Source organism: Patagioenas fasciata, chromosome 2 (assembly GCF_037038585.1).
Source record: "Patagioenas fasciata isolate bPatFas1 chromosome 2, bPatFas1.hap1, whole genome shotgun sequence".
NCBI lineage: Eukaryota > Metazoa > Chordata > Aves > Columbiformes > Columbidae > Patagioenas > Patagioenas fasciata.
The window spans coordinates 23,865,772-23,882,324 of NC_092521.1; the positions used below are offsets into that span (position 1 = coordinate 23,865,772).

At 37.6% G+C, this 16,553-nt stretch overlaps 1 protein-coding gene across 10 annotated transcripts in view; it reads right to left on the reverse strand.

Annotated features, from left to right (window-relative positions):
• VPS13B (vacuolar protein sorting 13 homolog B) overlaps positions 1-16,553 on the reverse strand; it is a 449,354-nt gene that overhangs the window by 62,640 nt on the left and 370,161 nt on the right. For all 10 annotated transcript variants that reach the window (XR_011737362.1, XM_065830344.2, XM_065830342.2 and 7 more), the window contains one exon: positions 433-629. Coding sequence is in view for 9 of the 10 variants with exons in the window: in XM_065830344.2 (XP_065686416.1) it covers positions 433-629 (197 nt within the window). In the remaining variant the exon portion in view is untranslated. The remainder of the gene's footprint in view (positions 1-432; positions 630-16,553) is intronic.

Below are 16,553 nucleotides of genomic sequence, written 5' to 3' on the forward strand. Positions count from 1 at the left end.
ATTGACTTCCACTGAGGACAGAATAAAGGTGATGTGTATGGAGAGTGCATGGAAGAAAAATGTTTGTTGCTACGTTATATGCTGCACTGCACCTCAGCCTTCTTTTGTTAATTAGCTAATTTTAATGTCATGTGCAGTTAAAAGGTTCCAGGATATGACCTGTTTGTCTTCACTTTTCACACTTTTCAGTAATCCTTGCATTCAGAAAATGGATGAATATGATGCTGCCAGGCTGCCTGTTAATCTAAACAAGAGCTCTTTCTGTGCACACTCCATGCCCCTGTGTGAAGGTGAACTACAGTCTGAAGCTCACTTAAGACCAGCTACTCTTACTGCATATGAAAACAGTATCTTATTTCCTAGGTCTCTTGAAAAAGATCTCTCAATAGTGTAGCATTAGATTTCTGTTTTTCCCTCCTCCTTTAAAATTACCTTTGGTCATCAGCCACGTTCTGACTGCTGTTGAGGACAATCCTCCACAAATCAGAGGCTATGAGCTCTTTCTGATCATTCACAAGGTCGATACTGGGCAGCTGCAGTTCACAGACTTTGCTTTCTGAGAGACTGAATTCCCGGAATGCAACAAATGATTTCTGAAGCTCATCCCAGTACTCCAAGCTGCAAGGAATCTGTGATAAAAGGGAGAAGGCATAATTACTTTATGCTTGATTGCAAATATAATGGGATTTACTGTACACACTGAAGTGCAAAACTAAACCAAACAAAAGTAAGACAAATCATGAAGTACTTGTAACCACATGATATTTTCTTTCATGGAATATGCTATTTAGAGAACTGTGTGATTTTGGAACACAAACCAAATAAACACATAGTAGTTTCTGTTAATCACATCCCTAATTTTAAGTGTGTAAATAACCCACTTGGATTACTCCTGGATGCATCACTGAACTGAAGATAATGTTATTAGCAACATTTCTAACCACATTTCTAACCACAATAGAAAACAAATCTTAATTAAACTGTAGATTTTAAAGAGTTGTATCTTAGGCCTGCCTGGTTGGTGGTTTTTTGTTTGTTTGTTATTTTTATTTTATTTTTTTTTTCCCCTAATAGCATTAAATTGAATGAGAATATGATCTTAAAACAAATGCAAACTCAGTAAGATATGAAGATTTTAGAATTAAGATACAGAAATCCACAGTTATGGCACTTGTACATCATCAAGAAATACTAAAAGTCAAGTTGATATAGAGCAAATAGTAAAAAAAAAAAATGCATGTATATTTGCTATTACCCTTTTTATTCCTGTGTGTCTGTGTATAGACATATATATGTAACCAGGAAAAAAGTAAGAATGTGGTACAGATGCAAGTAAATCTAGGCACAGTTAGAAAAAGCTCTGTAAGTATTCTTCTGTGTTACTCAGTAAGGACTACAATGCACATGGAGGTGACAGCAGGTTGATTAATTAACAGGAATGAAGGTTAAGAAGGAAAATTCAGGGAGCTCAGTGGTTCAAGCTGGGCAGGGCAAGGGAACATAAATAATCACCAAAGAATTCTGGAAGAATTAACACGTGGAACCACAGAGCCTGAAACATGGATTTTTACTACATCTGTCAAGTCACGATAATACGTGAAGATTGAAAAACGCAACCACAGTCACTAGAGTTTTTTTAGGTCAGGAAAGAAAAAAAAGAAGAAAGTATCTGATAATGGCCAACAAAACTCTAATGCCAGTAACATAGGTAACAGAGGAGCACAGCAATATCAGTCAGGAGTGCTTATTTAATTTCAAAGACAAGAGTCTGAGAAAAAGGGATTGTTTTAACATAAAAAGCAGATGCCATATACATGAAAATAGCAACACATTTGTTTCTAAGCTGCATATTCAACTGGAAATTGTGAAGATACGTAAACATCAGTTGGAAAATTATTAGGTAGTATGATGATGCCTGGAAAAAGCAATTCTGCGAGACATCAAGTGAGATACTTCCAAAAGCAAGGGACAACTAATTATTGACTTGTATAAAACACCAGTGGGGACTCATCTGGAATATGGCACACATATCCAATTCTTCATCTTAGAACTGCACACTGGGATCTGTGCAGAGTCGAAGGAAAACACAAGGAACATGACTGGTCTACCCAGACACCTCAGGAAAGAAACAACAGAGGAAAAGGTCTACAGAAACTATGGCTCAAACCTGAGTTGCTCTAGTAATAAATACGTATGGCTAGACACCTGAACAGAAAAAGACAGGAAGGTTTGAGGACAGCCTTAGTGCTCATGATAGTTGCTTTTAAAAGCTTGATTTGCTAATAAGGTGGAGGCAATAAACACGGTTGCCCCAATGGGAGGAGCCTGGGCTTGACAACCCAGAAAACTTCTTTCCTGGTTCTTTGTTGCTGACTCTACTATGGTGCTGTGCACAACAACAGCAATGTGAAATACATTATTGTGATTGTAGCCATATTTCGAAGTGACACTATATTTATTCTCTTGCTCTTAGTATAACTACAGAGTTTTAGGTTTCTTCAAAACTTTTCAGTGTTCAATTACTTTAAACTTAAATGTCCATGGACAAACACTCAAAATTGCAACACCACAGCAATGTATGTACCCTTCAATTATGGATATATCCAAGGAATTCCCCTAGCTAACTATGAATAGTGGATGGGGAAAGCTGCTGTTTATCTATCTCTTGTACTACTCCACAGTCCCCATTGGTGTTAAACCATTTGGTTTTATTTAAAATAATGCAATACTTGGAATCTACTCTATAGCATAAAGTCTTGGAATTATATCATTACAAAAGCATCTGTATATTTTCTGACAAAAAGTTGCAGCCCTTCGTTGTTGCACAGATACTTCTAAATACAGAGTATGTAGAGTTTTGATAGGAATCTGATTCAATATATTTGAATACTTGGGTTGGTCTTGTGCTTCATATTGCCTATCAACACCTAAATTATCTTTTCTTATCAGTGTTGTTGAGTAACACGTGCAACTGAAGCCTTGTAAAGCTATCCTATTATTTAGGATATTTGGTGTTTTTTTAGATTAAATCTCACAACTTTTTTTTTTTTTTTTTAATATGCAAGTCTCCCTAATGAGAATCTCACAAAATTGGATCAGAATGACAAGTAGTGGGCATTTTAAAAGAGGCTAAGTAAGATGAGGAATTCAATTCCAACTAAGATTAATGAACTGGAAGAACAGAGCACAATACAGGAATTTCCTAAGTGGCACTACAATACGAAAAATGTAAAACGATCAGTAAGGCTAGAGGAAAGTAATATTGAGAAACTGAAAATAAAGACCGAATATAAAGGCAGAGAGAAACTTGAAAAAGCCCTGAACAGATTTCATATATATTGTTGGGGGTGGGGGTGTGTTTGTTTGTTTGTTTTTTAATTTATTTATTTTAAAAACAAGGTAGGTACTTCAATATTTCCACCCACTCAGTAGGTGGTGGAAATCTTGAAACTTATCTTGAGAAAAAGATGGCAAAGTAAAACGATCAAAACAATTATTATGCCATAAAGAAGTAACAACTCCTCTTCAGGGCATAGTATTATTTGCCTTCTAGGAACTCCATGGTAACCTCTTAAGTGCATTATGAAGAATTTGGAAAGGCACAGGAATGATCGCTGGACTGAGCAGTACGAGTAGCCAGAAAGAACGTATCACCTAACAATCAAAGTTGGCTGGTAAGGACATTGAAAAGATTATTCCTTTTTTAATTTTCCTCACAATTTTTTTCCTGTGTTGCAATAAGTCAAGAAATCTACCAGAGCAAGAGACAGTATATTTCAAGGAATCATCTACACTTTAAAAGGTAAAAGTCAAAGATACACTTTAAGTGATTCCCTGTACAAAATACAGCTCATGTTCTGGGACCATCCAAACTATAACCTTTCTAGGTTGAGGCTTTCAAAAGACTTAGTTGACTGAGAATCTTTGATTCCTACATATCTGGCTTTATTTGTTCTAAGAGGTTTATTATTAATGCCTGATCTGGATAAGTTTAAGGAAAGATGGTAGCTCTGGGCAATATTAGCTGCCAAAAAAAATAGTTGTGAAAGCCTGGAAATGGGCTGTCATGCCAGAACTGAGTCATAGGCAGTGGGAATAAGAGAATTAGCTGCAGCAAAAAATTCCCCATACGTAAAATTAAATATGGTACTTTTACCTTAAAATATTTGAATAAAACCTAAACTATAATTCAGATAATTGCTACCTCTTAGAAAATGTGACCGCTAGTGCTGCCTCTATAAAACTAAACACTAGTGAAGCACATCTAACCAAGAACTTCTGTGCTAAACAACAAACGCGATTCTTCAACACACACTTCTCCACAGCTTTTTGTCTTCTTTCCTAGCTCTCAAAGAAAGTTTGAGTTGCAATGATTCTATTCACCTGTAAAATGCAAACAGAACCATTACTGTACAGCCCCTGTCACATGTGCATAAAACTATTATTTAACTGTGGGCTCAGATTTAACAAAGGATCTCCAAGTTCTGTTTTGCAAGAAAACCACGTGCTATGGCACAAACGCTTAGGTAGAAGGATATTTATGTCAACAGAGAGCCAAACAGCAGTCATTTTTTTTCAATAGTATTAAAAGCAGAGCTCAGATGCAGAAGTGAAAAGCTATTATACATGAAAACAGACTAAACTCTAAGTAATTATAACAAAAACTGTTAATAAGATAAATATATTTAAAATAAAGCAGAGAATTTGAAGGTTCATCCTTTTTCTCTTTATTGCTGTGGACTATAGACATGGGAGGCCCCAGAATCGCATGGCACTGTTCTGACGAAGAAAAAAAATGGTGTATTAGTGAATTCTGATAGGAAGGAAAGCAGCTGCCTCTGAGGGACAGTTCCAATCCTGCCTCCTGCAAGTACAGGACACAAAGAAACAACTCAGCTGCAATAGTTGCCTTGGAGCAGAAATTTCTTGAATTAGGAGAGCGTGGATTCGTGTTCTCTGTGAATCTCATGTTTTGCTGTATTTAAAAAAAAAAAATAAAAATCTTCATATATATTACACTAACACAGACATTATAAGAATCACCCCTGTGAACATACACTGACTCTCTACCAACAGAAGCTGTCTCACTTTGAGCAGAGCTAAAACCTCTATCATATACATTTCACAGAAAACTCCCAAGCCCTAAACAAAAACAAACTCAAAAACCTTCTTAAAAACCTGCATTCTTCAAGTCATTTCCTGCACGCTTGTTAACCTATCAGCAAGATAGTATTAATAACCAACATGAAGAATGCCCACTAATGCATTACAATATAGTAGATCATGTTTTTCCTTATTCGTTGAATATTGTGTCACACATTAGCTGTACCAGAATCACTTAGTTCCTCTTTGGAAACCAGGGGTCTAGAAATGCTACAGAATCAGTTAACGCTGTGTTACATACTAATATTTTCATCTATGTGTTGTACACCCTCTTGACCACATGGATACTCCTTATTCCCACTTAAAATCATCTGTAATGATAAGAAACAATGGGAGAGAAATGGCCGTTGATGCATATGTGCTTTTTAAAGGCTTTCATTATCACAACATGCTTCTAGATCTTCCTGTGAGCTGATGTTACCCTCCTAGCTTTAGACCACTTTGCTAATTAGGATGTGAAAAGTCATGGGCACATACTGCTTATCACGAGGTACGTTTCTCCAGAGGGCCAATGCCAATGTGCTTCCACAAGCTGACATGTTACCGTAAATAATCATACCTATTAGTCACTACATATATTGTCATAATGCCAACAGGTCTCAGAAACAAACATCATTGCCAGTTAGGACAGAACTAATGAAAATATCTCAATTTCTTAGCTAATCCCATCTTTATCTCTAGGAAAAACCTACAGCCATCTGCCTACTGCTTTGAGGTTGCTGGATGATGGGTATATAAGAGTATTATTGCTTTATTACTTAAGTACTGGAGCATGTAATTTTTAAACTTGATATAAAAATGGACCTTTAACTATACAAATGCAGATGTCTTAGGCTGCAAAAAACATCTTGTCAAGCTGAGAAAGAAAGATGTTAACATCTGGGTTACAGAAAAATGTGCTTAATGTTGTTTTCACTGATGCTTCCTTTTGATTCATGTTTTTGCTAGAAAATAGGCTTCTACAGAATAAATGCTCATTTCTTGAATCTCAGTCCCTCAGATGGTGGGCGCTTCCTCTCTGAAATGAAGTTATTCTTGTTCCAGAAACAACTACTGTACAAGGAAATGCACCCAGAAGACAGGAAGCATGTGTGTGTGTTTTATCTCCCCCGAGCAGGGCCACCTAAGTGAAGGAGAGCCAGAATACAATACAAACCAGCGCTTTGTGTCAGACGCCAACCCATGCTGAGATTTTAACTCCAGCTTCCTGAGCATGAATAAACTGATTGCTCTGTAATAAAGCTATTCAGTTATTAGGATATTTTACTGTTTCAGGGCCACGCACCTTAAAAACACAATTCTCCCATTAGGTGAACAGAAGTTGCAGTAGCATGGGAAAAAAAGCTTTATCCAGATTTTTATTAGGGAAAAATCTGTGGGAACAACTACCAAGAACAGGACTTCTACATTTGATTTTAAAGTATTATTTATATAAAAATAGCAAAAGAACCCTACAGAAAAATATGTTATGTAGAAAATATGCTCACAAGAAAACCAATATTAAATAGAATAAAACCTCTGTAATATCCCTGTTCACACAACACACACAATCCAATCTGCGCAGTGGAACAACACTTTAGACAACCGCAGGATACTTCAGCATTCCTGTTTATCTTACGTGATTGACATTGTGAAATCGTGCTACAAACCGAACTGCCCGTTGGATAACATTTTTTAGCCTTCCTCAGGGCTAGGATTTTATTGTATCAGTGTGCAAAACAGCTTCTCCTGGCACAGCTACAGACCACAAAGATTAAAAAAAACTGAAAAGATGTGGTGGTTTACAGCGAGGTAAAAATTTAGCCTAGTATTAGTAGTATTAGGCTTAGCTGTAGTATTAGGATTCAAAGTATTCTGTCCCTCCAGCAAAATCTCCTCTGTATTTTGAATATGGTTTTTTGTACTTTGACACCACTTTGATGTGTTATGTACTCGTATATTTGGGGCAGTAAAAGTTATTTCACTACGGTACACTCTCAGTTTTCAACACTCAGGAATAATCAGGTACCATAACTGGAGAAGTTTCTCAAAATTATCCCATATGGTTTCTTCACAGTATTTTTAAAAATTTCTCTTTGCATTTCATTTAGCAAATTTTGTCCTAAAGCTAGAACACTTAAATTCTAAATACTCACTTTAAAATTGAATATGCAATATCTGCTTAATTTATATTTTCCTCTCTCCATACTGATGTCTTTGGCTGAATAATGAAAATAACTACTATTTTGCTTTCTGAGTTATGTTCTTACATATACGTTGTCTCTTTCAACTCCATTTAACAAATTTATTTATGGTCCTATTAGCGTATTTATTCCACTTTATTTAAATTTACATTTATACTGCAATTTCTAAAATAAATACTAAATGGAGTTATAATAAAGAGATGGGAAAGAAAACTCCTGTCTTCTGCGAGAAATTGTTCTTTAAAAATACATAACTGCCTTTTAGCTGACTTTGGAAAAAAGCTTCTATACATCTTCAACTAATAGAAGCTATAAAAAACCCTTTGTAATATTGGAACCAGTTGAGAAACCACAAGCATTCAAATGCAGGAAATCATGATTTTATAACATTTTAATGTGATCTACTCTTGGGAAACAAAGTTAACCAAGCCCTATTTCTGTACAGGAAATATTCCACTGTACAGTTGTAATACGCTGTGGTGAGGGGTACAGCTGCAAATTTTTCACCTGTAATGCCCCACTGGTATTGTGGCTTACTGAATTGCATCAAGATTGCCTTCCTGTCCGGAAAGTCCTCTAAGTACAAACAAGACTCTAAGCCCAGGTTTTATTTTCCCTTGGTATCAGAATATGGTAATTTAAGAGCCCTGAGAAATGCTTTTTAACCTTTCAGGAGAAATATGTAGCATTCTTTTATTAGGAACTACGTTCTTTACCTTTTAAAAACAACATGTGACCAACTTATCAATTTATCAGGCTAGCAGGTTCAGAGAGAATGCAGGTGTGTACAGTAATGTAATCTGTTACAGACACCAACTTTTTTTCTTTATGGAAAAATTACTCTAAACACGCTAACAGCTTTTGTTAAGAAAGCACACTGCAGCACTACGCTATCACTGAGAACATTCCTGTAGGACTTTTTAAACAAGAAAACATATGTACATTTTTTTTTCTAGTAACTGTCACTCAATTTGAGACTGATAACCCACTTTTCTAATAGCAAAAGCAATAGTATTTCCTTTAATTTATTAGGGTCTTTATTGTTACCAATATTGAGAAATAAACCTACATAGATAGGAGATCTTACATGAGAGACTTGTCTACTTTTTGCAATACTTCTTATTCTCTTTTTGCTGATACAGGAACAATCTTCCACTTTTTATTTAAGGCTTTTCATTTTCTAAGCTTCAGTATTTATTAATAATATAAGCATCATGCTGTTGAAACACAGCCACCTCTGGGACTGAGGGTAACAGTCTATTAATACATAAAGTACTGCACGATTTTCAGTATATGGGCTATTTTGACCACTTTTTCTCACCACAGGAAAGCCTGACTCCTGTAAGAAGTGCCCCAAGATCAGCATACGGCAGGAAGGACTTTGGTTTGCAAAGTTTCATAAATCAGAGTTACAAAATCTGAAAAGTACAGAACACGAGGAGAGTGTAAATCTGTCATTAAGATAATCTGATGGTTTCGTCAGTCCTCTGGCACCCGGTAGAGTTTTCACTGGCTCAGTAACCCCAAAGGGTAAATTTCAGTGTGATGCACAGGCAAATTATGCACAACTTCCATTAACATTCCCAACGAGTTACGCTTAACTCCCTGCAGACTGCACAGAAACTGTAGGCCAGACGATACAGTCTCATCTCAATGCAGTGAACACTAAGATCACACAGCAAAATAATTAGGATTATACACACAAAATACAGCAACAAAATAGTAAAGTCTGAGATAATCCTACTCTCAGGCAAGGAAGTTCACAAACAACGTTTAAAGCTGGAATTCCTAAAGAGAACGGGCTCTGTTTCAACATCTGCTTAAGACTCACTGTGTAACGCTGCAACTCCTTTAGCCCTTGCTTCCTTCCTCACAAGAAAAGGAAGACAATGCTTATCCCTAATAGTCAGTCTTAGCTTTCGAAAACGTGCAAAACTCTGCCCAGGGTCACAACACTTGCTCACATCCAGATCATGTGAAGTGTAAGTGGCTCAGGCTAAAAGCAAACCTTCAGCCCTCTGAAACACAGCAGTTCTTTACACAATGATCTGCATCTACTTTTGTACACGTGTATAGATGTAAACTCGGCTTCTACTGACAGGAAAGCAACTTCCTACATTAGAATAAAAGGCTTTCGTTACAATTCTTGTTTATGTTCATATATGCTCAATAATTATACTGTATTGCTTCATTCCAAACATGTTCCAACTCTTCCCACAGCAGAGAACTCACAAAAACACTCTATGCAGTCTATGTATAGCAGTAGTATGACTATGACAGCCATTTAGAATAACATCAAAAGGTAGAATTAACAAGAAATGTAAGGTTTAAAAAGCAGAATCCCATACAAAGCACCAAATTTGCCTTCTGATGAATTCACAACAGCTAGACAAATTATTTCACCATCCATCTAAAAAGTCTGATTATTTGAAGACAGTATTGAACTGCATGGTAGTAGATTAAAAAATTTGTAAACGGACAGGTTTATCGATAAGCATGGTTGAACTTTACAGACTATTATCTAATAACACTATGAACTTAAATCACTAACCTGGCACACACAAATCATCTGGATTTCCAAAATAGTTGTTGCCTGAGATTGTAAGAGATAAATCAAACATGAATAAAACTTGCGGTTTCCCAAAAAGCTCTTTTCCCAGATTCTCAAATGCCCAGCTGAATGCTGTAGCCTCTATAGGGAATGAAAAGTAAAAAGGAAGCAGAGCCAGCCAAAAATGAGGTATGCTCTGTTAAAAGGAAAAATGAATGTCTTTGACATTGATCATAATTCTTTTCCTGTTGACTGTCATGTCAAATTTTTCCTGGAATAATGACTTACAGTAGGTCTAATGTCAGTCATTCTTAAGTTCATGCTTCCTTAAGCCACTGTTTAAACAACCACAAGGTGTTAGAAAATGACTGTTTATTGACTGACAGTGTTGAAGAAATCAGAAGTCAGACTGCAGAATTTACAAATGCTTTATTTAAATAGCACAAGCATGTAAGGTAATGCAACAGATAATTTTTTGAATCTTCACCTGTTGAAGCTGGAAATATTATATGTTCTCCTAGAGGAGATTTCATCATCTCAGCAAATGCTCTGAGTGAATTCTGCCAGAGCGGTTTTATTTACCTAGTCCTTCCTTACAAAATCTCAGTTAAGCCCTTGCAACCTCAGAACTATGCTCACTGCCCTAGTTTTCTCCAGTAGACCTTGAGATCTGGTTAATTTAATCACTACTTTTCTAAACCAGGAATAAGTGCTCTGTTTATTAGGAGACTATATAAAGAAGAAAGGCCAAAAAAGGAGACCTCAGCACACATTCATCTTTTCGTCAGCTGTTACAGTGCTGACTACACTCGCATGCAACAGGAATCCTGGCAGGTACACAAGGGAAACATCCTCAAATACAAAAAACTGTTGGGGTTATAGCTTAGTAGATATTTTAACTTCATGTGGAGAAATGAACAAATGCCATAGATTATCTTCCTTTTGTCTTGTAAACTTTAACAGCTTGAATCTCTCACTGGATGACAATCCAGGAGAAAGAATTTTAAGTCTGTATTGGTGATGCAGCTTAAATAAACCACAGAGCTCAGAATTTGGAGCATTCCACATTATATGATCACTTTGATTAGACAGATCTGGTTTTCCCCACCTTTTAAATCCACGACCACTTGTGGAAACGCTTTTGTGACAATACATAGCTTTTTGTTTGAGATATGGAGCAGAGCTAGGAATATCCCTTACTGGAAAGCTAACTCTACAACGGAATGGCAAACACTGAGCACCCCTGTAAAAAATTCGCAAGCTAAAGCAGGCTTCCAGCTGCACAGGAAATCATTTGTATGTCCTGTTCACCTGCTTGCATAGAAAAGCAGAGTGCTTCCTTGATGGCATACAAATTGCTTTCCTATCTTGCTGAGACCCTCACAATCTTTGCTGTCTCTCCTGCTAACTCAAACCTGTCAGCCTTGGTCCTGGTAAAGATAAATGACATATAAATGTGGCCCAGATGAAATCAGAAAAGTAAACCAGTGTAGGCTAATCAGAGGCAAAGACAAATGTAAATCTGAGATTCTCAAAACTGCAGGAAGACACAGGAGGACTTTGGGAAACTAGACATATAGTACAAGTACCTTTTTAAGCCCCACAGCACAGATATCCAGCAGCACCTTCGTTGAGCTTAAACGCCTAAATGTAGGTAACTGCATCTGTATTTGTACAATTTGAAAGTCACTACTGAATCCCTAACAACTTCTTCTCCTGCAACTCCCTCCTTCAAAGTGTAAAACCACCACAGAAATGAAGAGCACTTACCCTTTCTCAATTGCTGCAACCTGACAGGTCCAAGGAACTGTACAAGCATGGCTGAATTTATCATTACATAACAGCTCTGCAATACAGTCCCTTGTTACGGTGTGGAATATATTCTTCTTCAAGTATTTATGTTCAAGGACGGTGGCATTATTGGCATAACCATAAACTACTGTCTGGAATTAGAAATTGCTCTTACTTGGTCCTCCCAAATGCCGTATTTCCAAAGCAACCAGAACAATTAGGATGAAGGAAATAGCCACAAATTCTATTCCAGCCAATGGGGAGATGAGGAGAGACTATGAAGCCCTTCCCCAGCAGTTTAGACCATGTAGCACGCTTCTGTTCCTGAGTTGCTCATGTATCTTCTACAACTCTGATATCCCCACAGGAGACATTCCTATATAGCTTGTAAAACATATTCTGCTTTAAGGCTATTACGATGCTTCAAAGTCCTCAGCGGAAGATGTTTTATGGACAGATTCGGAAGAATGAGAATCATCACTATCAACTGGTTCCAACTTTAACTGCTACAGAACAAGAATGTCATAGAGAAAATAAAAGAATTGTTGCCCTATAACAACAAGCTGGTTGCCTGGTACAACACAGTTTACTGGGAAACTGAGGCACACCCTAAGTCTTCAAATGTGAATATTTGCTGAGACAAATCTACAAACATCTCCACAGTTTTCACTATAGGAATTCTCTGCTCAAGAGAGTATTCTAAATGTAACATTAACTGTTTTGGAGCAAGAACTGTAGGCTTTGTCTTTCTGGTTTTGTGTATCTATTTTCTTTAAGTACATAATAAAACGGGCTTTTAAACTTGCTCATCCACATACCTTCAACCACAAGATTTCTCTTACCAGCAACCTACTTGAATGATTTAAAATTTCATCTGTTGCACCTGAGAAAGTCTCAGAGAGCACCCTGAGGTACCAATATCAATCTTCAATATTTTAAGGTAACAGCATTGGTACTTCATCTTGCTTATTATCTTTTGAATTAACTTTGTAAATTTTTTCCAAGTTTGGACTTCCCTCTGCTCCTGAGGTGTGAATATGATTCTTACATCAACACTGTTCTACCCTTTGCCCTTGCTGGTTTGGGCAGTAACGGATTACCATGGTTTACATGACATTAGATAAAGTCAGCACTGGGATTAACTTCACTCTTACGAAATTTGTGCTGTCTTAAGTGAAGGTATCAGTGGAATATGTTTTTTCTCCTCCATTTATTTTAAAAATAATCTTTGCAGCAGTCAAGATCAAAAGGGTATGCCTTTACCAACATTTGAGTTTTGCCGCCTGAAGGTCTTTTCTGTAGATCCCCTTTATACAAGGGGTACAGTAGTGGTGGCTTAGAACAATACTTATTAAATTACTTGGACAAGACAGCCTCCTTACTTTTTCTTCTTACAAAAACATGAAAGTACTGCTCTTTTGTGTATATTCCTTCATTCCACATTGACCTTTACTAAGTTATTTAGCTGTATCTAGAGGTTTCCAAACACTGACCAAAAAAAATCTCAGAACTTGGACAACAGGCCCACAACAATTAGTAGAAATGAAACAGAAGCTGATAGAACCATGAAGAGTTAATAGCTTTGACCAAGGAACTAGAAATATGTTTGGTATAAAAGACTGAGGAATATTCTACATCCACAGCACATCTCCTTCTTGATACAGAACCCAGTATTAACCATTTTCCAGTTAGCTATAGAAGGCTGCACCCAAAACACTTGTAAGCACACTGGCAAATTGAGTTTTGCTTCACTTAATTGATTTTATATTCCAAAAATAATGCCTGTCTATGTCCTTTCTTCGTCCGTAAGAACTTGGAAACACTACTAGATAAACTTTAAACAGTCTTGAGAAGGTATATTCAGAAAAGATCTTGGCAGTGACATAGACATAAGGGGAATAAAATAAGAAAAAGTCTCCAGGTCAAGAAGGGCTAGAAATTATGTCAGGCAGTGGTTTTAGTACCTGAGGATAAGAGACATCTTATCACGGAATCACATAATGTCAGGGATTGGAAGGGACCTCAAAAGATCATCCAGTCCAATCCCCCTGCCGGAGCAGGAACATCTGGGTGAGGTTACACAAGAAGGTGTCCAGGCAGGTCTTGAATGTCTCCAGAGAAGGAGACTCCACAACCCCCCTGGGCAGCCTGTTCCAGTGCTCTGTCACCCTCACTGAGAAGAACTTTCTTCTCAAATTTAAGTGGAACCTCTTGTGTTCCAATTTGAACCCACGATCCCTTGTCCTACCATTGGTTGTCACTGAGAAGAGCCTGGCTTCATCCTCATGACACTCACCCTTTTTATGTTTGTAAACATTAATAAGGTCAGCCCTCAGTCTCCTCTTCTCCAAGCTAAAGAGACCCAGCTCCCTCAGTCTTTGCTCATAAGGGAGATGCTCCACTCCCTTAATCATCTCTGTTGCTCTGCGCTGGACTCTCCAGCAGTTCCCTGTCCTTCCTGAAGTGAGGGCCCCAGAACTGCACACAATATTCCAGGTGTGGTCTCACCAGGGCAGAGTAGAGGGGAAGGAGAACCTCTCTCCATCTACTATCCACTCCCCTTCTAATACACCCCAGGATGCCATTGGCCTTCCTGGCCACAAGGGCACAGTGCTGGCTCATGGTCATCCTGCTGTCCACCAGGACCCCCAGGTCCCTTTCCCCTACGCTGCTCTCTAACAGGTCATTCCCCAACTTACACTGGAACCTGGGGTTGTTCCTGCCCAGGTGCAAGACTCTACACTTGCCCTTGTTATATTTCATTAAATTTTTCCCCGCCCAACTCTCCAGCCTGTCCAGGTCTCCTGCTCGAACACAGGTTTCTAACTCCTCCTGCTCATTCCCCATGGTGCGCGCATTGGTGTACAGGCATTTCAGAGAGCGAGCTGAGTGCACCGATTTCACCCTAGGGGTATGGGAGGCCTCCCAGTCTTCATCAGCTCTAGAGTACTGCCCCACTGATGCAAGCTCAGCCACACTAATCAGGAAGTCCTTAAAAAACTAAGAAGAGGTACCAGTAAAGTCTAAAGGTGTTTCATCAAATAATGGTTCTCTGTAAGAACGGTAAATCACATAGAGCCAAAGAACATTCGTAGCATGTGAAAATGGGACAAGGAGGGATTAAAAATTAAGCAGAAAGGGGCTGCAAGGTCCAGTAAACAGGAAGAAGTAGTTCAGGCACTCTCAACCTCCCAAAAGAAATACAATCCTGATGCAGTTTCCTGCAAATGCATCCAAGATTCTTTCTCACTCCCTTCAAACAAAAAGATCAAACTTTATCTCAAGTTGCTAAAGAAAATGCAACATGTTACATCACGGCAGAAACATCAGTTCTTCCTTTTCCCTCCACAAATGAAAACAACGATGTTGGGATTGTAAAAAAGTAAAGGATTAGAAACTTGACCAGTGAAACTGCTTACCTTTGCAACAACACAAGTAAAAGCACAAGAAAAGCAGCTCTTGGGACAATCTAAAAAAAGCAGCAAGGTAAGGTTTTACAGAAACAAAATAGTTCATATCAGCTCTTATAATCTGAAGCTGTTTGCTTATCCTTTGGCTGCAGCAGATGACACGCAACTTCAATATGTAGAAAAATTCTATTTATGGTGAAGCTTTTGCATGTTCCAGGAATCTGAAGAATAGCTATAAAAACAAAGAGACTTCTAAAACTTATCCATGATTAAAAAGATTTGCCAAAAGTTTAACAAAGATAGAAATCTAGATGAAATGTTACGGTAACTTAAACGGAAAGAAAGAATATGCAACTGGCAAACTTTTAATTCAAGACAAACTACAGAAGTGCACCTTTACCTGGATTTATGTGAAGTAAAGGATTAAGGGAGAGTGGTTACACAGCTGGTGACGTCATGGGTTCTCCCAGCATTTGAACACATAAACAGTCCTGGCAAAGTTTTTAAAAATATATTTTTAATATATTTTGATATCATTATTGTTTTTAAATTTACTTTTTTCCTCAAAAAAGCTAAAGTCTTTGGCTTGCAGATGTTTCTCTCATGTATCATGTCAAGAAGTGAATAAAACTGTTGTTTTGTCTTTTTTCTCTTTATATTTTGTGAATTTTTCATATGCAGTAAATATGCAGTGTATTAAGAAGCAGAAATATATCCATACAGTGAAAAGAGTGGAGCTGATGAGAGGTCTCCTGATGAATTTAAATCAGTACCTAAAGCTTGAGATGAGTATTTGGTAAACATAGTTTACATAAATAATTTGAAAATCGATGCTGTATTAGTTTTTCCACTTGCATATCTATGCAAGGCTAATTAAAAATGCATACTGTCCATGTTTAAAATGGATTTTTATCTACACTGTGTGGAGCTGCTCTTTGTAGGTGCTTGGCCATTTCTAGAAAATGTGATAAATCATCACCTAGAGCCAGGCAACAGTTACTGCCATAATTAATGGCCCACTAGAGAAATGTGGATCCTCTTGTAGGCATTTCTGCACTCCATGTTGCCAAGAGCACAGTTTTTTAATAGATGTCCTCTAACTTGGCTGATATCTTTCATCTCTTCACTTGTAACTGAAAGCCCAAGGTAGTAACATAAAACTTACCCGGAATTAATTAATCATAAAATTGACAGACCTTAAGGAGAGAGCACCACAGTAAAAAGTATCATGGAGGGAAGCTATACGGGGACGCTTGACCACAAACTTTAAACAAGACTGATGGGAACAGTTCTCTGTGCTCGATGTATAAGATTAAATGCAAATCTGAAGAATCACCTGAGGACCAGTAGAAGTTGAAGGAATGTGAGAACTGGTGTCTAAGTGCTTCCTAGTTTACTGTTTGAGGCAATCGCGGGGGAAATGACAATGATTGCAACTACCTTCTTTTCTCCAGA